We start from the raw sequence: 17,218 nt of genomic DNA, 5'->3' as shown, positions 1-17,218 counted from the left end.
TCTGTCAGCTTAATTGCACTAAATCAGAAAACCTCATAAATTGTACCCTACTTTAATGAAGAGAGCATAATATGAGACTAAAGAAGAAATGAAGATAAAAATTAGCATAGAACCAAAAAATTTTTGTATGGGAATGTCATAATACAGGACAAACTAGTAAGCTATGAAGGGGTATATCCAGAGACAAAATACACTCACAGGAAGTGAAAGTACTTTGTTCTAGATGTTTTCTGAATTAACATCAATTAGAGTTTAAGATTGCTTAAATTATATAAATTTGCTTAAGATGGCTTAAAATTGCTCAGTAATTTATTATGGAGCATGCTTTCTATGTTAATAATTTGAAGCTCTTATCCTCAATAAGACTATTTGGAGATAAGGACTAAGAGGTAATGATAAAGGTTAATTGAAATGACAAGGGTAGGGTCTTAATTAGATATGGAGCTGGTGGTTTGTTCCTTTGTTTAGACCTCTTCTCTCTTGGCTCTGTGATGGGAAATCATGTGGTATCATTTGCAAAGCAAACACATTAACACCTTGTACTATGTCTTCATCCAAGGCTGGTGTTATAAGAAAAGAATCACCAGAGCTTTTTTTTTACACAAACAAAGAAAATGCCACAGCGAGAAGGTTGATATCTGTAATCGAAGAAGGGAGTTCTCATGAGATACTAGCCTTCTTATATTCTGATCTTAGGCTTGATACCAAGTGTCCAGAAGTTTAAAAATCTATTTCAGTTGTTTAAGTCAATTAATGTAGTTATCCAGTAGAAATGCTATGTAAAAACACAATTTTATTCTTCAAATTCTTCAAATTATCAACTAACTATTGAGGTTTAAAATTTTAGATCAATAGTGGAATAAAATTTGAATAATGTCACATATATTATTATAAGTACATATAGTATAATATATATAGAACATGTTTATTTATTTACTTAGTTATAAACAAATAAATTAATAAAATCTTACCTCTTTGCTTTCTTCCAGATCTGACTCACTACTGAAATCCTCAGTGTTTAAATTTTCAAAGTCAGACTCTCCTACAGCAATTGGTACAGTCACAGTAAGACTGGGATTGTTTATAAATGACATATAGTCACTTTCATCAATAATGTATTTTTCAACACTACTTCCAGTTCCTATTCCACTTGTGGTTCCATTTACATCTTTAAGGTAGTCAAGATCTTTCCCAATTTCTGTTGTGTGATTGGACATGCAACTGTCCTTTTTATTGTTTAGATCATCCAGTGGTTTAATTTCATCTAATATCTTTTTTTTTTTAACAAAGGATTGTTGAATGAATTCATATAGTTTTCTCTTCACGTATGCTATTCCTTTATGCATCCTATCCACAGCAATTTGGAGATTGTTCATTTCATTATCATCATCAGTGGCTGCAAGGTTGTCAGCACTAAATGAGCTCAGAAGCAAGGCAAGAAAGAGATTCAGGACCTTTAAATAATACAAACAAAATTATAGTTTTACCCCAATGTAAAGAATGAAAGATTCAAATACCTTATTTTTATGGGAGGAAACTATAAATGTCAAACATTCAATAAGAAGGAAAGCACCGTCATGCACTGATCAGAAAATGCGTGATCTAAATTTGTGATGAGGCTCAATAGCTACTTGTTTTTTGGGGGGGAGGAGGGTTTGGGCCACACCGGTTACGCTCAGGAGTTATTTCTGGCTATGCACTCAGAAATTGCTCCTGGCACCGGGGATTGAACCATGGTCCATCTAGATCAGCCGCTTCTACTGCTCTATCACAATAGTTACATTTTAATATAGATCATTGAAGGTTCAGTTTCAAGTTCTCACACTTATAAAATGATGTTATTTTAAACGATGTTTAAAATTTTATAATAATAAGGACACATATTTTATCTGGACTCTAAGAGTTACAAACTTAAAAAGATTATGCTTTCTATAGCTTCTGATAAACAGAGGTCCTGAATTGTATATAGGTTGAAAAATAGCAAATATATATTATCCAGAGTGAGAATAAGAACTTATAATAAGCATTGGTACTTATTATATCTCTCACATACCACTGTTGTTTAATTAGAACTATTTTGAGTCACACACAATATTTCAATGAGACTGGCATATTCATGTATAAAGTTGATCTATCTTATGTATTCTCCAATATAAATGACAATAATGTGTTAAAGTTGAAAGATAGCAATTTTGATCACTTATTCCATTTGGGTAAACAGACATCATTAGCTATCCCTTATTTTAATGTAAGTTAGAAATGTTTTTTGTTTGTTTGGTTGTTTGTGGGCCACACCCAGCGGCACTCAGAGCTTACTCCTGGCTCTATACTCAAAAATCGCTCCTGGCAGGCTCGAGGGACCACATGGGATGCCCAGGATCAAAACCGTTCTGTCCCAGGTTGGCTGTATGCAAGCAAACGCTCTACAGCTGTGCTATCTCTCCAGCCCCTAAACATGTTTTTAACTTAAATTCCTTGAGAATTAGCCAGTCCAAATTGGTCAATGTACCTGTCATATATATGATATGCAGAGGCTGAATTCTGTCTATAAATGACTAAATAATGGTAAAATAACTATGCACACTTAAAGGCAATTTTGGTTATATGCTGCAAGTAAAATTAGACTTTATCTAAGTTTTTTCAGTTTATTTTCAATCCATGACCGTGAGCTTGTAAAATGTTGCCAAACAGGTTTTTCTAGGCCTATTTTCATTATGATACTCTTTTGTCCTTCACACAGTAAATGTATTGTTACATTGACCAAGTGCATTGAGTATAAATATCCTAGGGTCACAGTTATATTACTGTGTTATCTAAGTAGGAGAGTAAGTATACTGAAATTAGGATACATTTCAAAATTATAAACATAGTTTTTATTTTGAACAGAATGGTCATATTCTATTGTGCTTTAATGTTTCAAAAAAGCACATTTTAAATGGGTACATACCACCAGGTTTCCAATCACCATCACCATCATGAACACAGTAAGGCACATAGCTTGACCGGCTACTTCCATACAATCCCACATGGTCTCTATCCATTCTCCACAAAGTACACGAAACACAATCAGAAAGGAGTGGAAGAAGTCATTCATGTGCCAACGTGGGAGCTTGCAGTCACTGGAGATCTTACAGACACAGTCTTTGTAGCTTTTACCAAAGAGCTGCATGCCCACCACAGCGAAAATGAAGACAATGATGGCCAACACCAAGGTTAAATTTCCCAGAGCCCCCACTGAATTGCCAATGATCTTTATTAGCATATTTAAGGTTGGCCATGATTTTGCCAATTTGAAAACTCGAAGCTAGAAAACAAACAAAATGTAGATATTAGCTTTAAATTCATTCCAAGTGCTGAGGTTTACCTAGAAATGACGATAAATATGGAAAAAAAATATCTGCCCTGTCCTGAAACCCTATTAGGCTTACAGCAATACCCCCTCAAGTTTCCCACCCCAGCTACCAGAATGATTTTACTTTTCCTATATTTTAACCATGTAAATAATTTTCTTGGAATGAATTACTTGGATTCCAACTATCCTTAATATGTTTTATGGTCATATTTCTAAAGCACATCAGATCTAGTAGTAATATTGACATTTTGTTGCAATAATCTCTGCTAACTGATATTTATGTCAACAGAACTGAAAATAACACCATTTTAAGCCCTGATATACCTGTAGAAATGTTTATTAAGAATTCTGTTACAGCTAGATTAGTGCCCTACATTTTTGGAATATTTTCCATTACTTTATAGTTATTTTTCCAATTCATAAAACATTTATATTTTAAATAGTTGACTTATTATTTACCAAGCCTATTTCAGTCACAATCACTCTTCTGATTTTTTGGAATGTGCCCATTTTTCAGATGAGATTACAAGTACTTCTACATATATGTCCATCATTCACTATTAATAAAGACTTGTTTTATGTTTTCAAATTACTATTAAATCTAAATATTTTCTTAAATCTAGAAATATTAAGTATATACACTTAAAAAGCTATAATCAGCAACTAATTCTTCTATTAAACTTTAGAATAAAGATTTTTCTAAATGAAAATGTCTAGGATTTTATTTTTCCATTTTAGGGACAGTTTTTAGCAATGCCCAGTGTTACGTAAAATTTAAAATATAATTGTTGTATGGAAAAATAAATAAAAGTATTGTGTAAAAACTATAGTCGTTGTAAACATTGTTTTAACTGATTTATTTCTCTAAGTTTACCAGTCGGAATGAACGAAGAACTGATAATCCTTCCACATCAGCGAGACCAAGTTCTACCAGGCTAAGTGTCACAATAAAACCATCAAAGATATTCCAGCCTGCTTGAAAATAATAGTAAGGGTCCATGGCAATAATTTTCAGAAACATTTCTGCTGTAAAGATCCCAGTGAAAACCTAAAATCAAAACAAAATTATTCTAATTACATCAAATAAAGAGAAAATGACACACTTACTCTTAAAACACATTACTTATGTGACTTTCCCCCATAAGAATTCTACTGCAAGTTTACATTTGTATAGTTACTTTCAATTGGTGAAAATGTTTCAGTTGTTTTATCAGTGCATTTTATAGAAGCTTTGTTAAAAGTTAAAGTAGGTATTAGGATAATTAATTTACTAACAAGTAATTAGGTTTTGGAATAGATACTCTAATTCATCTGGAATCTTAAAACTAGAAAATGACAAAAGTAGGATTTGAGTACAAATCTATTTTACCCAGATTTTTTTTATCAGATCAGTTGATTACACCTTGATATTTCATACAGCAGAACAAATTTTTTCCATAATAGTTCTTGTGTGTGTGTGTGTGTAAGAGTGTGTGTGTGTGTGTGTGTGTGTGTGTGTGTGTGTGTGTGTTTGACTTACGTCTAATCATGCTCCTGGCTTTGCACTCAGGAACTCCTGACAGTGCTCAGGGGGTCACATGGGTTGCTGGAAATTGAACTCAGATTGGCAGAGTGCCATATAAGCCTCTACCTGCTGTGCTATCTTTCCAGCTTCTTCCATGAGTAGTTTTATTTACCTGTCAGTTTTTCCCCCCTTTCTACAAATCAGTTATACATTTTTGCCTATTATTGTAAGATGTACCTCACTGTTACCACTTTGTTAGGCTAATTTTTAAAAAATATTAAATTTAGAATAAATAACAAATTTAACGATTTAATTACTATACAAGATATTTTACATATTTTATTTGTTTCCATAAAACCTTAAATTTCAAAACAAATATTAAAATGCATATACTACTTTAGAAGTATTTTAGCAAATTAAAGCTAGTATTCTTTTTTTTTGGGGGGGGTCACATCCGGCTGCAATTGGGTTACTTCTGGCTCTATGCTCAGAAATCGCACCTGGCAGGCTAGAGGGACTGTATGGGATGCCGGGATTTGAACCATCATCCTTCTGTATGTAAGGCAAACGTCTTACTGCTCTGCTATCTCTCCGACCCCGAAAGCTAATATTCTTAAGGTAAATCAACAATACAATATTAATTTGTATTTTATGGATTAATATATAATGTGAATGGTAAACATCAAAATAATCTTTATAATCATATAATGCATAAAATGTACTAGATACTTTAGCATTTTGTAATTTTGATAAATAAAAGAGATAAAATAGTACATGCACAACTTAGGTTTTGGTGATAAAATAGAGTGAGAAATTTTTGTTTGTTTTTGAGCCATATTCAGTAATGCTCAGGGTTTACTCCTGCCAGGCTCTGCACTCGAGAATTACTCTTGGCACTAATCAGGAGACCATATGGGATGCTGCATCAGTCAGATACAAGGCAAGTGCCCTGCTCATTGCACTATTGCTCTAGCTTCAAAAGTGGAGAAATTTTTGAATTGTTAAATTATAGCTAATAATGGGGATAGCTAAACAAGATAAAATGTGCTGTAATTTAATTTTAGTCTTTTGCATATAGCGAAACTGTGATAGTACCAATCCAGAAGTGTACTCTGAATGCTAACTACTTCTGTACCTTAAAAAAAGTAATAACTATCAATATTAACTTTTCAATATATGACTATTATTTTCTAAGTTTGTGCTTTTAAGTTTGGCTGTTAAGGGCAATGATATTTTGGCAAAATATAAAGGATAGGATGATACATTCAACTAGTTACAACCTCATCTTACATAGGCTAATAGGTAGGAAAATAGTGGGGGAATATCTATAATTTACTAAATGCAGAGTTTTCAAATTGAAAATTTGAAGACTGAACACATTTACCTTTCAATATTCTTACCAAGTTTCCTACTGTAAGCACATGATTGAAATGATCTGTCATTGGATAGTGCTCCATGGCCATGAAAAGTGTATTTAAGACAATACAAATGGTGATGGCCAGGTCAACAAATGGGTCCATCACAACTAGGTTGACAATATGTTTTACTTTTAACCAATATGGCGAACAGTCCCATATTAAGAATATGTTGGAAAATTTATACCAACAAGGTGGACATTTCTGCCTGGATTCTTCAAGTTCTAGATAAAAAAAAAAAAAAACAAGAGCCAACAACAAATGATACCTTTATATACACATTTGTCACTTATTTCTGATCTATCAGAACTTTTACCAGTCAACAATCAACACATTTCTGGTTGTCATAGTCAACTTCTTTTAAAAATAACAGAAAATTTAATTAATCAATTATTTCTTTATAGTGATACAACAGAGACAGCAAGGAATTGTTTTCTCATCTTATGCACTAGTACCCTAGATAAGCAGTTCTACATTTTTCCTTAAATTGATTGAACAGTATTTTAAAAAGAAGCCCCAATAGGAACAGAACTAGAGGAAATAGGTGCTATGCTGTATGCTATTGTTTGGATGTGTTGTCATACTTAGTCTATTGGAGATAAGAAGATTACCAAAAAGAAGAATATTTTCAACCTGTGTGTTTGTCTGTGTAAAAATAACCTAATCCCACACTTAGATACTTCAGTCATAAAAGTATCCAGAATAGTACTGGACGTTATAAGATAAGTTGAAAAGAGGAGAGGATCACTATGGCTAATGATATTACTAACTCCAAAAGAAACATTTCACTTTGTATTTGCAAAATTTTCCATATAAAGGCAGGCATTCTGATATCATTGAACTTAGATTGTAGAACCAGTATCTCTAAAAATTAGCTACATCCCTGAAGTAGTAATTAAAAAATTTCTAGATTTTGGAAAGACACAAAAATGCTATGTAATCTTTAGAATGTATGGTTTCCAAGTTACACTTAGAAATATTTTTGTTTCTATACTAATTTTTATATCCCACTAATTTGTGTGATCATTCTGTCTATCCTCCCTCTGTCACATAAAACTTTCTATATTCATCTCTGTATAAGCTAATTTAATGACTTCATTATTTTTTACAGAGGCATAGTATTCCATTGTATAGATGTACCATTGCTTCTTTATCCACTCAACTGTTCTTAGGCACTAGAGTTGTTTTCAGATTCTGGCTAGTGTGAATAGTGTTGCAATGAAAATAAATGTATAGATGCCTTTTCTGTATTGCAATAAGACCCAAATACACTAGAGATGAAGACTAGGAGGTAAAATAATATACATGATGCCCATTCAGTAACAATAATGCAAACCACAGACTCTAAAAAAGAAAAATATTAGAGAAGAAAAATGTCTCTTCTAGAGGCAAGCATTTGGAAATGGCAGTGGGGAGAGAAAACTTTGGTGATGGGAAATATGCACCAGAGAAGAGATGGGTGTTGGGCATTCAGATATGACTGAAATTCAATCATGAACAATTTCTTAACTATATCTTCTAGTGATTTAATTAAAATTTATTTAAAAAAGTATTTATTTATAAATTTATTAAAAAAGTAAGAAATACTTTATTCAAATGAGATATAATGAGCTCAATGAAAATAAATGAAATAGAAATGGACTTTTTTTTTTTTTTTTTTTTTTTTTTACAAACCTTCTACAGTGTTTGTTAAAATGCTGGCTATACTCATTGCTCTTTGTCTTTGGGAAGGATCTTCTAGAAAATCCATGGAAACATGAAAAGAACTTGATCTTCTCTTTCTCATTTCAGTTTCAGTGGTGGTTCCCTGTAAATAAAATGCTAACATATTAAATGATTAACTTGAGCAATATGAGAAGCTAACAAGCAAATGTGATAGTAATTTTTATGAAATACATGCATCATGCAACTTCATAGTTATTGGTGATGGCAGATATTGCTGACTTATTGTATTATTAACCTGGAATGTAAAAACTGTTAAATATTTAATCATACAGCAAAAAAGAATTTTTGTGTGTATGTGTGTGATGCCAGGAATGGAATCCAGGTCATTCACATATAAATCATGTGCTCTATCACTGAGCCACATCCCAGGAAAAATCAGAAATTTTTTAGCCCTTTGATTTTATAATTTTATGAGACAGTGAAATTCTGATTTGATTGATACATATATTAAGATTTGTTTAGTGGTTATTCTTATTAATTGTATATGAGTCATTCAGATATAAATTGAAAAGTTAGGCAAGTATTAAGACATTTTATTTTGAGAAGGTAGCCATTTATTTTTAAGTGATTAGATCATTACAACACTGTAGCTGCCATCTCATTTTCTAGACACAACACATAGATGGTCATTGATGACACAACTGTATGTTAAAAAAATAAAACAAAAAACATACATGCTGCATGGACAACAGTTTCATCCAGGGTACCTAAGCAATAAGTCATCTATTCTGATGTCATGCCTCATCATGCTGATATATTTCCCAGTGAATTAACAATCTAATAAGAGGCAGCATGTGTTTAGAAATTCCTCTTCCATGTATTTATTCACAAACACATAACGTACCTTTGTACACAGATAATTTATTTGTCTGTATATATAATTTGTTTCTCTTCATTTAGTTTTCTTTGAGAAAACCTATATCAGCATTTTTTTTAATTAAGACAAATGTGAGTAATAGGAACTTTAATAATGAAGTTATCTATTTAGGCACAGTGTTCTCAAACATCTAAGCTAAAGCAGTTATATTAAAGAATTTGTTGGAAAGATTTATTATATACCCTTTACAATTAAACACAGGAGTCATTTATTTACTTTTCTACTAGGGCCTTCGAGTACATCCTGCTAAGTTCAACATGGGTATACAGCAAATCCTCCAACTGGAGACAATAATACTATTGTGTCTAAGATATACTTAGCAGGTTGAACAACTAAATGCATTAGTGTGTTATGCAAGTGTTGAGGCTTTAAGGTTTAGTTGGTTTGTCTGTTAAAAGTTATTACAAGATGCAGTAGCATTCACAGCTTGACCAACCAAGAATCATTCTCAAGGGGTTCCATTCTGTAGAAACACTGGCTGGTGCAGCATTAAGAGGCCAGCCATGCCTGAGCTATTTAAAACTTCCTTACATTGTCATCAGTAGCTGGCTTATCTATTATCACCTCTGGCAGAAGCTGTCCAACAGGCGATGTAGGAACTGAAGGTCCACCAACCAAGGAAACCACACCATTGCAATCCACAGTGCTGTGCATCTTCCCATTGGCTGGAAACACAGCCAGCATCCGGGATGACCTACTGGTCTGACTTAGGTTACTGTTGCGTCGCTCTCCGTGTCTCCGGGGAACGAACAAAGAATCTCGCCGACTCTCGTTATCCTCAAACGTACTGTGTTCATCGTCCGCAAAGTCGTTCTCTGATCCCACATCCTTTGCACGTCCTCTAAAACTGAAAAGGCTGGTTCTGCTATTTCGCCTTGGAGAAAACAGGGAGCCTCGAATGCTCAACAAAGACTAGAAATTTGAAAGCAAAAATAAATCAATACAAATAATTGAACGTGGCCATTGACATCAGTTTTTATTTTGCAAAATTAAGTTGAAGATTTTAGTATTCAGAAAGAATGAGACTCAGTTCTTTTGATTATTAGTCTCTTTTCTATGGGCATTTCAGGGCATTCAGATTTAAGTTGCTTCTAGTTCTTGAAATGAGTTAATGGATGGATAGAACTAATTTAAAGATGCTAACAAAACCCTAAACAACTATTATTCAAGTTAAAAAATAAAACAAACTTAGTATATTACATAGATATTCTAAACGTTTGATACACACTGGAAACAAAATCTTTTAAGTCATATTTATTTTATTTTATATCTTTAAACACCATGATAAAAGTCATATTTATCTACCCATTGCTTTTTACTTTCCGAGAAGACTGACACTTTTCAGTCCATCATTTCAAAAGCCCTTAACTTATTATCACTCTTTCACACTCAACACAATATATTGTTAGAACTTTTAAGTTAGGACTTCTAAGATTCAGAATAATATACATTTAGATAATATGTAATATGATGAGTATGCATGATTTATAAAGAATCTGGGGGAAACAAAATAACATAAAAGTAACTAAAGGGACATTACTGATTACTAGCCTTATACTCACTTGTTTCAGTTAAAAAGCTATAAATCAGAAACACTAAAATATTAAATAGCTTTTGTTAGAACAAATATCAAGAGAAAATAGGATGAAAATAGGTCTCTTGACTTTCACCCCAATGTTATCTTTTCTAACATGTAGGTGTAGACTTATATTAATGAAGAATAAAATTTTCTCACAACTATATAAAGGGGTAAAATAAGAGAAGCAGAAGTCAATGAAGTGTATACAAATTTCTATGGTCACTTTAATCCCCCATTCAGTTCAGTGTTGTAACTTCCATCCTTGCTTAAGTGAACTCAACAGTGCCTTACCTGGTGTGGGGAGGAGTACCTCTTTTCATATGTTAATCTATTCCCTTCGATGGAGAAACGAAATCCTTTCCTCCGGATGCTGTCTTCAGATTCAGATTTATGGAAGTCATCCTCATCTTTTTCTTCCCCACCAGATTGTTCTTTTTGTTTTCTTTTCTTCCTCCGGTTTCTTCTCTCCTTGGCACTCTTAGAACTCAACTTAGAGGCTTCAGAGGAGCTGTCGGAGAGTCCGCCTGCTGCACTGGGTTCTCTAGAATGCTCTGAGGCAGTAACAGCCGCTGCTTGCTACATTGAGGAAAATATATTTAGCCTGGCACTAGAGAAGAATTAATCTTTAAAATAACTGTTGAAGTATTTGCATGATATTAAAAAAAAAGTCCATTTATCTAATTAAAGCTGAAGCTACATAGGAATAGCTCTACCAAGTACAAGAGGGATTTTTTTCTCTTTCCATGGAATGAATATTTCAGAGTCAATCTTCTTTTCTCTGCAAAATTTGTGAAGTTTTACAGAAAACATATTTAAAGGGATCAATCAGATATCAACAAGAATACAAATTCATGTTACTTTTTTATGTATTTGATAAACTCTGAAAATTCAAATTTTATTAAAATCTTCTTTTCTCTGAAAAGAGAAACTGAATCATGGAATGAAAGATTTCATCCCAGGCAGGAATGAAATAAAGACCTAAGGTCCTCTCTCTCATTAATGAAAGTAGGATCTCCAATTTTATCAATTTTATGGAAGGTGATAAAATCCCTTCTTCACTCATCTACAAAAGGCTTCCAGAAGATCAGAGAAGCAAGGAACAAAATTTTCTACTGAGCAAGGCGACATTTGGCTTTCCAAAAACTACCCCCACCTTCTTCAACTTACCACTTGTTCTTGCTGACCAGGTGCGCATGGAATAAAAACAATGCTTTTTTTTATCACTTTTTGAGTTTTATTATTTTTAGACCACCTTTAATATAGGGACTCTTGTAAATAAGTCATTATTTTCAAAGTAATTTTATAAAGAAAGTTAATAAAATTATATTTTAAGCAAGAAAAATAAATATAGAAGTGACATGTAAACATTTTATAGTTTATTGAACTGTTTAAGTACTGACACCAAACTAAAAAACAAGCTGTCCTTAAATTATCCGATCTCTATAAGACTGGTCACTCTCATGAGGCTTGGACATTTTTGTCTACTGAAAAAACCTCTTTTATCAAAGAACACATTATTTTATTACTTCCTCATTTACATAAGAAATGCAACATATATTTAGCAAAAAGGGCAATAATCTAAAAATCAGAAATACATATTTAATTAATAACTATTACAAATGTTTATACAATACAATTTCTTAAAACTTTCTTTTAGGACTTAAGAGTCTCACTCAGTAAAAGTTTCTTACTTAAGAGGACTCAAAATCCATGCTTTCCCTCTATTTAAGACTCATAACATAATAAGTCTAACATAAGAGAGTTCTTTTATATAAACAGAAGAAGTAAAGTAAATGATAGCTGGATGAAAAAAAAATAGAAAATTTTCACTTGCTTCCTATACTGTCACTTCTCTTAACTATGGTTAAAACAAAAATGAGCCCCTCTACCTCTCACTTTTCCATCTTTTCAAAATAGTTAAAATAATTAAAAATAATCATGTCATGAAATAGGACACATTTGATTTAGTGCATTACCTGTGCTGCCTCCTGTTGCTTTTTAAGCTGCTCAAGCATCTGCTGAAATTCAGCTTCTTTTTGTTCTGCTTCTTCTAAAGTAGCCTGGTTCTGTTCCTCATAAGCCATAGCTACCACAGCCAGGATTAAATTTATCAGGTAGAATGATCCCAAGAAAATCACCAGGACAAAAAATATCATGTATGTTTTTCCAGCTGCACGTAATGTCTAGAAACAAGAAATCAAAATTAACTTTTTAACTTACTAACAGATGGTTTTGACTTTCACTTTACTTATATACCTTAAAGAATGTTTGTTCAAATAATATTTATATTTGAACACATTCCTTCCTATGTTAATATGTTTTTCTTTAATGTCATTGTCATCCTTTACTTCTAGCTTATAATTCATATTCTCAACTCGAGGAGATAGCTCTTGGATTCACCAAGAATAAAACAGTGTTGATAAAATACCATGAAGTCCTCCATCAAAGAGCTGAGCCTTTGGTGGAGGCCAAAGGAGAGACCAAAGTTATCTTTCTTCATTTTTATCATCAGCCCTCTGCAAGATTAAAATTTGAAGTAGTAGAGGGGGCTGAAAGGGAATGTGCCTTTGATTTGGTATGATTTGTGTTTGAACAGTATGTTGAATAGGTTTTGGTCTGAGTGAAAATTGTAGAGAATTGCTACCTCAATATCATCAAACTATAATCAACACATTAGAGAATTTGAATTTTGTGATTTCAAGTTTTGTTCCTTCCACTATTCTCTGCTTTGGATTTCAAAAGTAGGTTGGTTTTAAATATATAATTCTATTTAAAAATGCAGTATATGTCTCTTCAATTCTCACCAGTTGGTAAAGATTCTCCCAGAAGTCCTGAGTCATCAGTCTAAATAGGGACAAAAATGCCCAACTGAAGGTATCAAAGCTTGTGTAGCCATAATTAGGATTTCTACCAGCTTTCACACACATATATCCTTCTGGGCATTGACTGTAAATAGGGCAAAAGAAAGTATTACAGGACATTGTGCTATTCTTTGCTATTAATTTTGGTAACATGTTATACTTATAATATTATTTAGGTAGCTGAAGTGGCTATTTCAAGGATATACAAACATGACAAATAAGTAAAGTAATTCCCAATTGTGGGCTTAAAACATTTTTTGAGCCACTTGATCTAAAGTTAACATATTGCACAGCTTTCATTAAATAAATCTAAAGCTATTTTCTGTTGATAATTAACATTTTAATACCTCAAGTTCACTATTCATTTACTGAGACCCAGGTGTTGACTCTTAGCTCTCATATACACATCAAAGGAAAGATTAATTAAAGTTTTTCTTCTTATTTTACAAAATATAAAATCCTGTCTAACTTTTAAGTACTTCTTTCCTTTTAAAATCTCATTTATAACAAATTACTGTGAATAAAGTTAGTTAATTGTTATCTGTATGTTTCAATAAAAAGATTAAAAATATATGTATGCATATATTCACACATATACACAAACATAAATTATTAGCTTACCCTGCATCCGAACTATTTCCACATAGAAGTGCATCTAAAAAACCCTCCAAGTAATAATGATACCCTGTTTAGAAAAAAATAAAATTGTATGGTAAACATTTGCATTCCTCTGCAAAATGAGAACATGATTAGACCCTATTTTAAGATTCCATAAAATATATCTCATTTAAATATATAGAAAATTGTCCTTTCTCCATCCACATATCAGATAATTGTATTAAGAGAAATGGATGCTTAATAGATTAAAGAATTTGTTCTCTATGAATGTAAAGTTGGTAACAGTCACAGTATTAATATAATATTTTTGAAAGAGTAATGGTTTTTACTATTATTATTTAAATAAAAATTGTATTCTATAAAATTTGAGAATGACAGATTTTATTGCATGCTTAATGCCATCATATATTTAAATGATTATATCTTTCTGATTTCATCTATAATTCCGTTTTTATATTTATTCCTAATTTTTAAATTGAACTAATGATGGTCTACAAAACTATGACATAGGAATTCGGTTCTATACCTCTTCAAAATGCTACTACTCTACTTCCTCCTAAGCACTATTTTCACCACCATCAATTTGCGTGTTTCAGTCTCCTCCTTTAATGTTTTATAACTATTATTTAAGTACTGTCAATTTCCAGGATGTACCCTTTGGAAGCTTATAATAAAAGCCTTTTATATCACACCAACCATTCAAACATTGAACCAAAAATAAAACCTTAAACGTTAAAAGCTAAAATAATTTCTAGAATCGAACATTCTATTATAGTAAGCTTTCTTGTTCAATGTCCAGTGGAAACAACACCAATGTAAAGTGTTCCTTGATTATTATCTACTTCTTTCCTAGAGAAGACAATATCTATCTAGGTAAAATCTAAGGGCCACAGAGATAGTAGAACTGGTAGGTCATTTTTTTTTGTTGTTGTTTTGACAAACTCAGGTTTAATCCCTAGTACCATAAATAGCTCCACAAGCAATGCCAGAAGTGGCCCAAATCCTGAGCACAAAGCCCTGAGAGATCCTCAACATAGCCTGCTGTGGCCCAGAAACAAGCAAACAAACAAAATGAAGCAAACAAATGAAAATAAAATTAAAATAGGAACATAGGTAGCTTGATAAGATCGGCAAGTTTAAGAATACCTTTATCCATGCTACCAGTAACACTAGTAACATGCACAGACATGTATACATTTCCATACTTAAATTATTATAACTCATTGCCTAAACTATAATTATATATTCAAGTATTCAGAAATATTGTTTATTCTTGTAAGAAGTATAATTATTACTATCATAGCTTTAAGAATCACCAATTCACTAGTAACCTTTTCATAACCTTTTCCACATAAGCCAGTCACAAAGGTCATCTTTCTTTTATTTTTCTGAGTTATTCATTACCTTAAAAAATAAAATTATAACTATTTTAAGTGCATTATGAGTTGTTTGTTTGTTTGGTTTTGGTTTTTAGGCTACATCCGGTAGCACTCAGGGGTAGCTCTTGGCTCTGCACTCAGAAATAACTTCTGGCAGGTCTGTCCTGGGTCTGCTGCTGCAAGGCAAATGCCCTACTGCTGTGCTATCTCTCTGGCCCTCTGAGTCTGTATTGTATACTTAATAGTTGTCATTTAAATATATATTCCCTTACTCCATGAATCATATCCTAAATCATTATTTTTGAAATGTTGAGGCTGTTAGATACTTAAAGATGAGAAAAATTTTACTTTCACCAGTTTAAAAAAAAAAGGAATATTAGACTAATTATTTTCTGTTTCTAAAGTGAACTAAACAACTAACTTTTGTTATTTTATTATTACTATCATTTATTTATTTATTTATTTATTTATTTATTTATTTATTGTTTTGGGGCCACATGAAGCAGCGCTCAGAGATTACTCCTAGTTTTGTGCTCAGAAAGCTCCTGGCAGTCTTGGGAGACAATGTGTATGCTGGGGATTGAACCTGAGCTGGCCATGTGCAAGGCAAACTCCCTACCCTACCCACTGTGCTATCACTTCTAGGCCCAACTTTGTTATTTTAAAAAGAGAAATTATTTTCTATCCTTCTAGAGTAGACTAAACTTTTAACTGTATTGCCTAAATTCTTGAATTTAACTGATTCCTGTGACTTTATCAAATTAGCTTTTTTAATTGCTCTCTCTTAAACCTTTATTAATATCAATTTATTTCTCCTTGATGTAATTCTACTTTCTATTATGACACAATTGTCATATGACACAATTTTATTGTGTCACAATTGATTTCCATTGAATAACCATGAAAATAGTCTAATAAACTCTTAATTCATGTATCATGACCATATTTTCTAATCATCAAGTATATGAGATGCAGAGTGGCAAGAGATTACATAACATACACAAAGTACATTCTGCTGCATAGTGGTATTCTGCAAGCAACATGCCTAATGGGCTATTTTTCCTTTTATATATTTTGTACCATTTTATCATTTCAATCATCATGAGAAAAATGTGTAACAACTAAAAAACCATAGGAAACTTTACTCAAGCTAAATTCTTCAGCAATCTGGATGATATCATAAAATCCAGACATACCATAAAATGATATTGAAGAGTAAATCCTTGTGAAAAAAATAAGAAAATATATGTGCTAACCACTGACAAAATGATTAAGAGATCACATTTTGATATGCAATCATTAAAAACTATTCCCATACTTCAGTGGAAGACAAATCAACAAAAGAAAAAATATTAATAACAGTAATTCTTACTTGTATCTTGAACATATGATTTCCAGTCAAACTCAAAATGAGTTTCATTTACAAGTGTGCCATTATAATCAATAGTTACATTCTTCTCTATACTGTGCTCCTCTAGGGATGCATTGGTGGGAGGCCATTGGACACATTTATTCCGCAAGTTTCCCATGAAGAGCTGTAGTCCAATTAATGCAAATACACTCAGACAGAACACGGTCAGGATCATAACATCTGAGAGTTTCTTCACAGATTGAATCAGGGCCCCCACGATGGTTTTCAGACCTAAAGAAATAAGACTATTACTAAAAACACTTAAGATGTCTAAAATAACAAAAACTACACACATTTTTCTGTAAAATATAGACTCTATGCATAAGTTTACAAATGACTGCAATGCTCTAAGAAGGGCAACTCTTCATGGAAGGCTGGAGAGCTTATGGAGAGGAATTTCAGAAACATAATGAACCAAACAATAAAATGAAGATCCACATTCTGCCATATTGAGAGCAGATAGTGAGCTGTTTCTGGTTTTTATGAAGCTTATATAG

At 32.3% G+C, this 17,218-nt stretch overlaps 1 protein-coding gene and 1 long non-coding RNA gene across 6 annotated transcripts in view; one reads left to right on the top strand and one right to left on the bottom strand.

Annotated features, from left to right (window-relative positions):
• The window catches only part of SCN1A (sodium voltage-gated channel alpha subunit 1), a 162,073-nt gene that overhangs the window by 65,720 nt on the left and 79,135 nt on the right, over nt 1-17,218 (bottom strand). For 4 of the 5 annotated variants that reach the window (XM_049773370.1, XM_049773373.1, XM_049773371.1 and 1 more), the window contains exons 7-17: nt 16,683-16,952; nt 13,935-13,998; nt 13,257-13,398; nt 12,429-12,635; nt 10,744-11,028; nt 9,405-9,785; nt 7,946-8,078; nt 6,257-6,495; nt 4,227-4,400; nt 2,948-3,304; nt 972-1,454 (exon numbers count right to left, since the gene is read on the bottom strand). In XM_049773370.1, coding sequence (XP_049629327.1) covers nt 972-1,454; nt 2,948-3,304; nt 4,227-4,400; nt 6,257-6,495; nt 7,946-8,078; nt 9,405-9,785; nt 10,744-11,028; nt 12,429-12,635; nt 13,257-13,398; nt 13,935-13,998; nt 16,683-16,952 — 2,735 coding nt within the window. The remainder of the gene's footprint in view (nt 1-971; nt 1,455-2,947; nt 3,305-4,226; nt 4,401-6,256; nt 6,496-7,945; nt 8,079-9,404; nt 9,786-10,743; nt 11,029-12,428; nt 12,636-13,256; nt 13,399-13,934; nt 13,999-16,682; nt 16,953-17,218) is intronic. The other variant, XM_049773374.1, reaches the window with a different exon arrangement.
• The window catches only part of LOC126009175 (uncharacterized), a 138,836-nt gene that overhangs the window by 105,116 nt on the left and 16,502 nt on the right, over nt 1-17,218 (top strand). The gene's annotated exons all lie outside the window — the stretch shown is intronic.

Source organism: Suncus etruscus, chromosome 5, assembly GCF_024139225.1.
Source record: "Suncus etruscus isolate mSunEtr1 chromosome 5, mSunEtr1.pri.cur, whole genome shotgun sequence".
NCBI classification, from domain to species: Eukaryota; Metazoa; Chordata; class Mammalia; order Eulipotyphla; family Soricidae; genus Suncus; species Suncus etruscus.
Note: the sequence above shows the minus strand (reverse complement) of the source record. Positions and strands in the feature narration are given on the sequence as shown.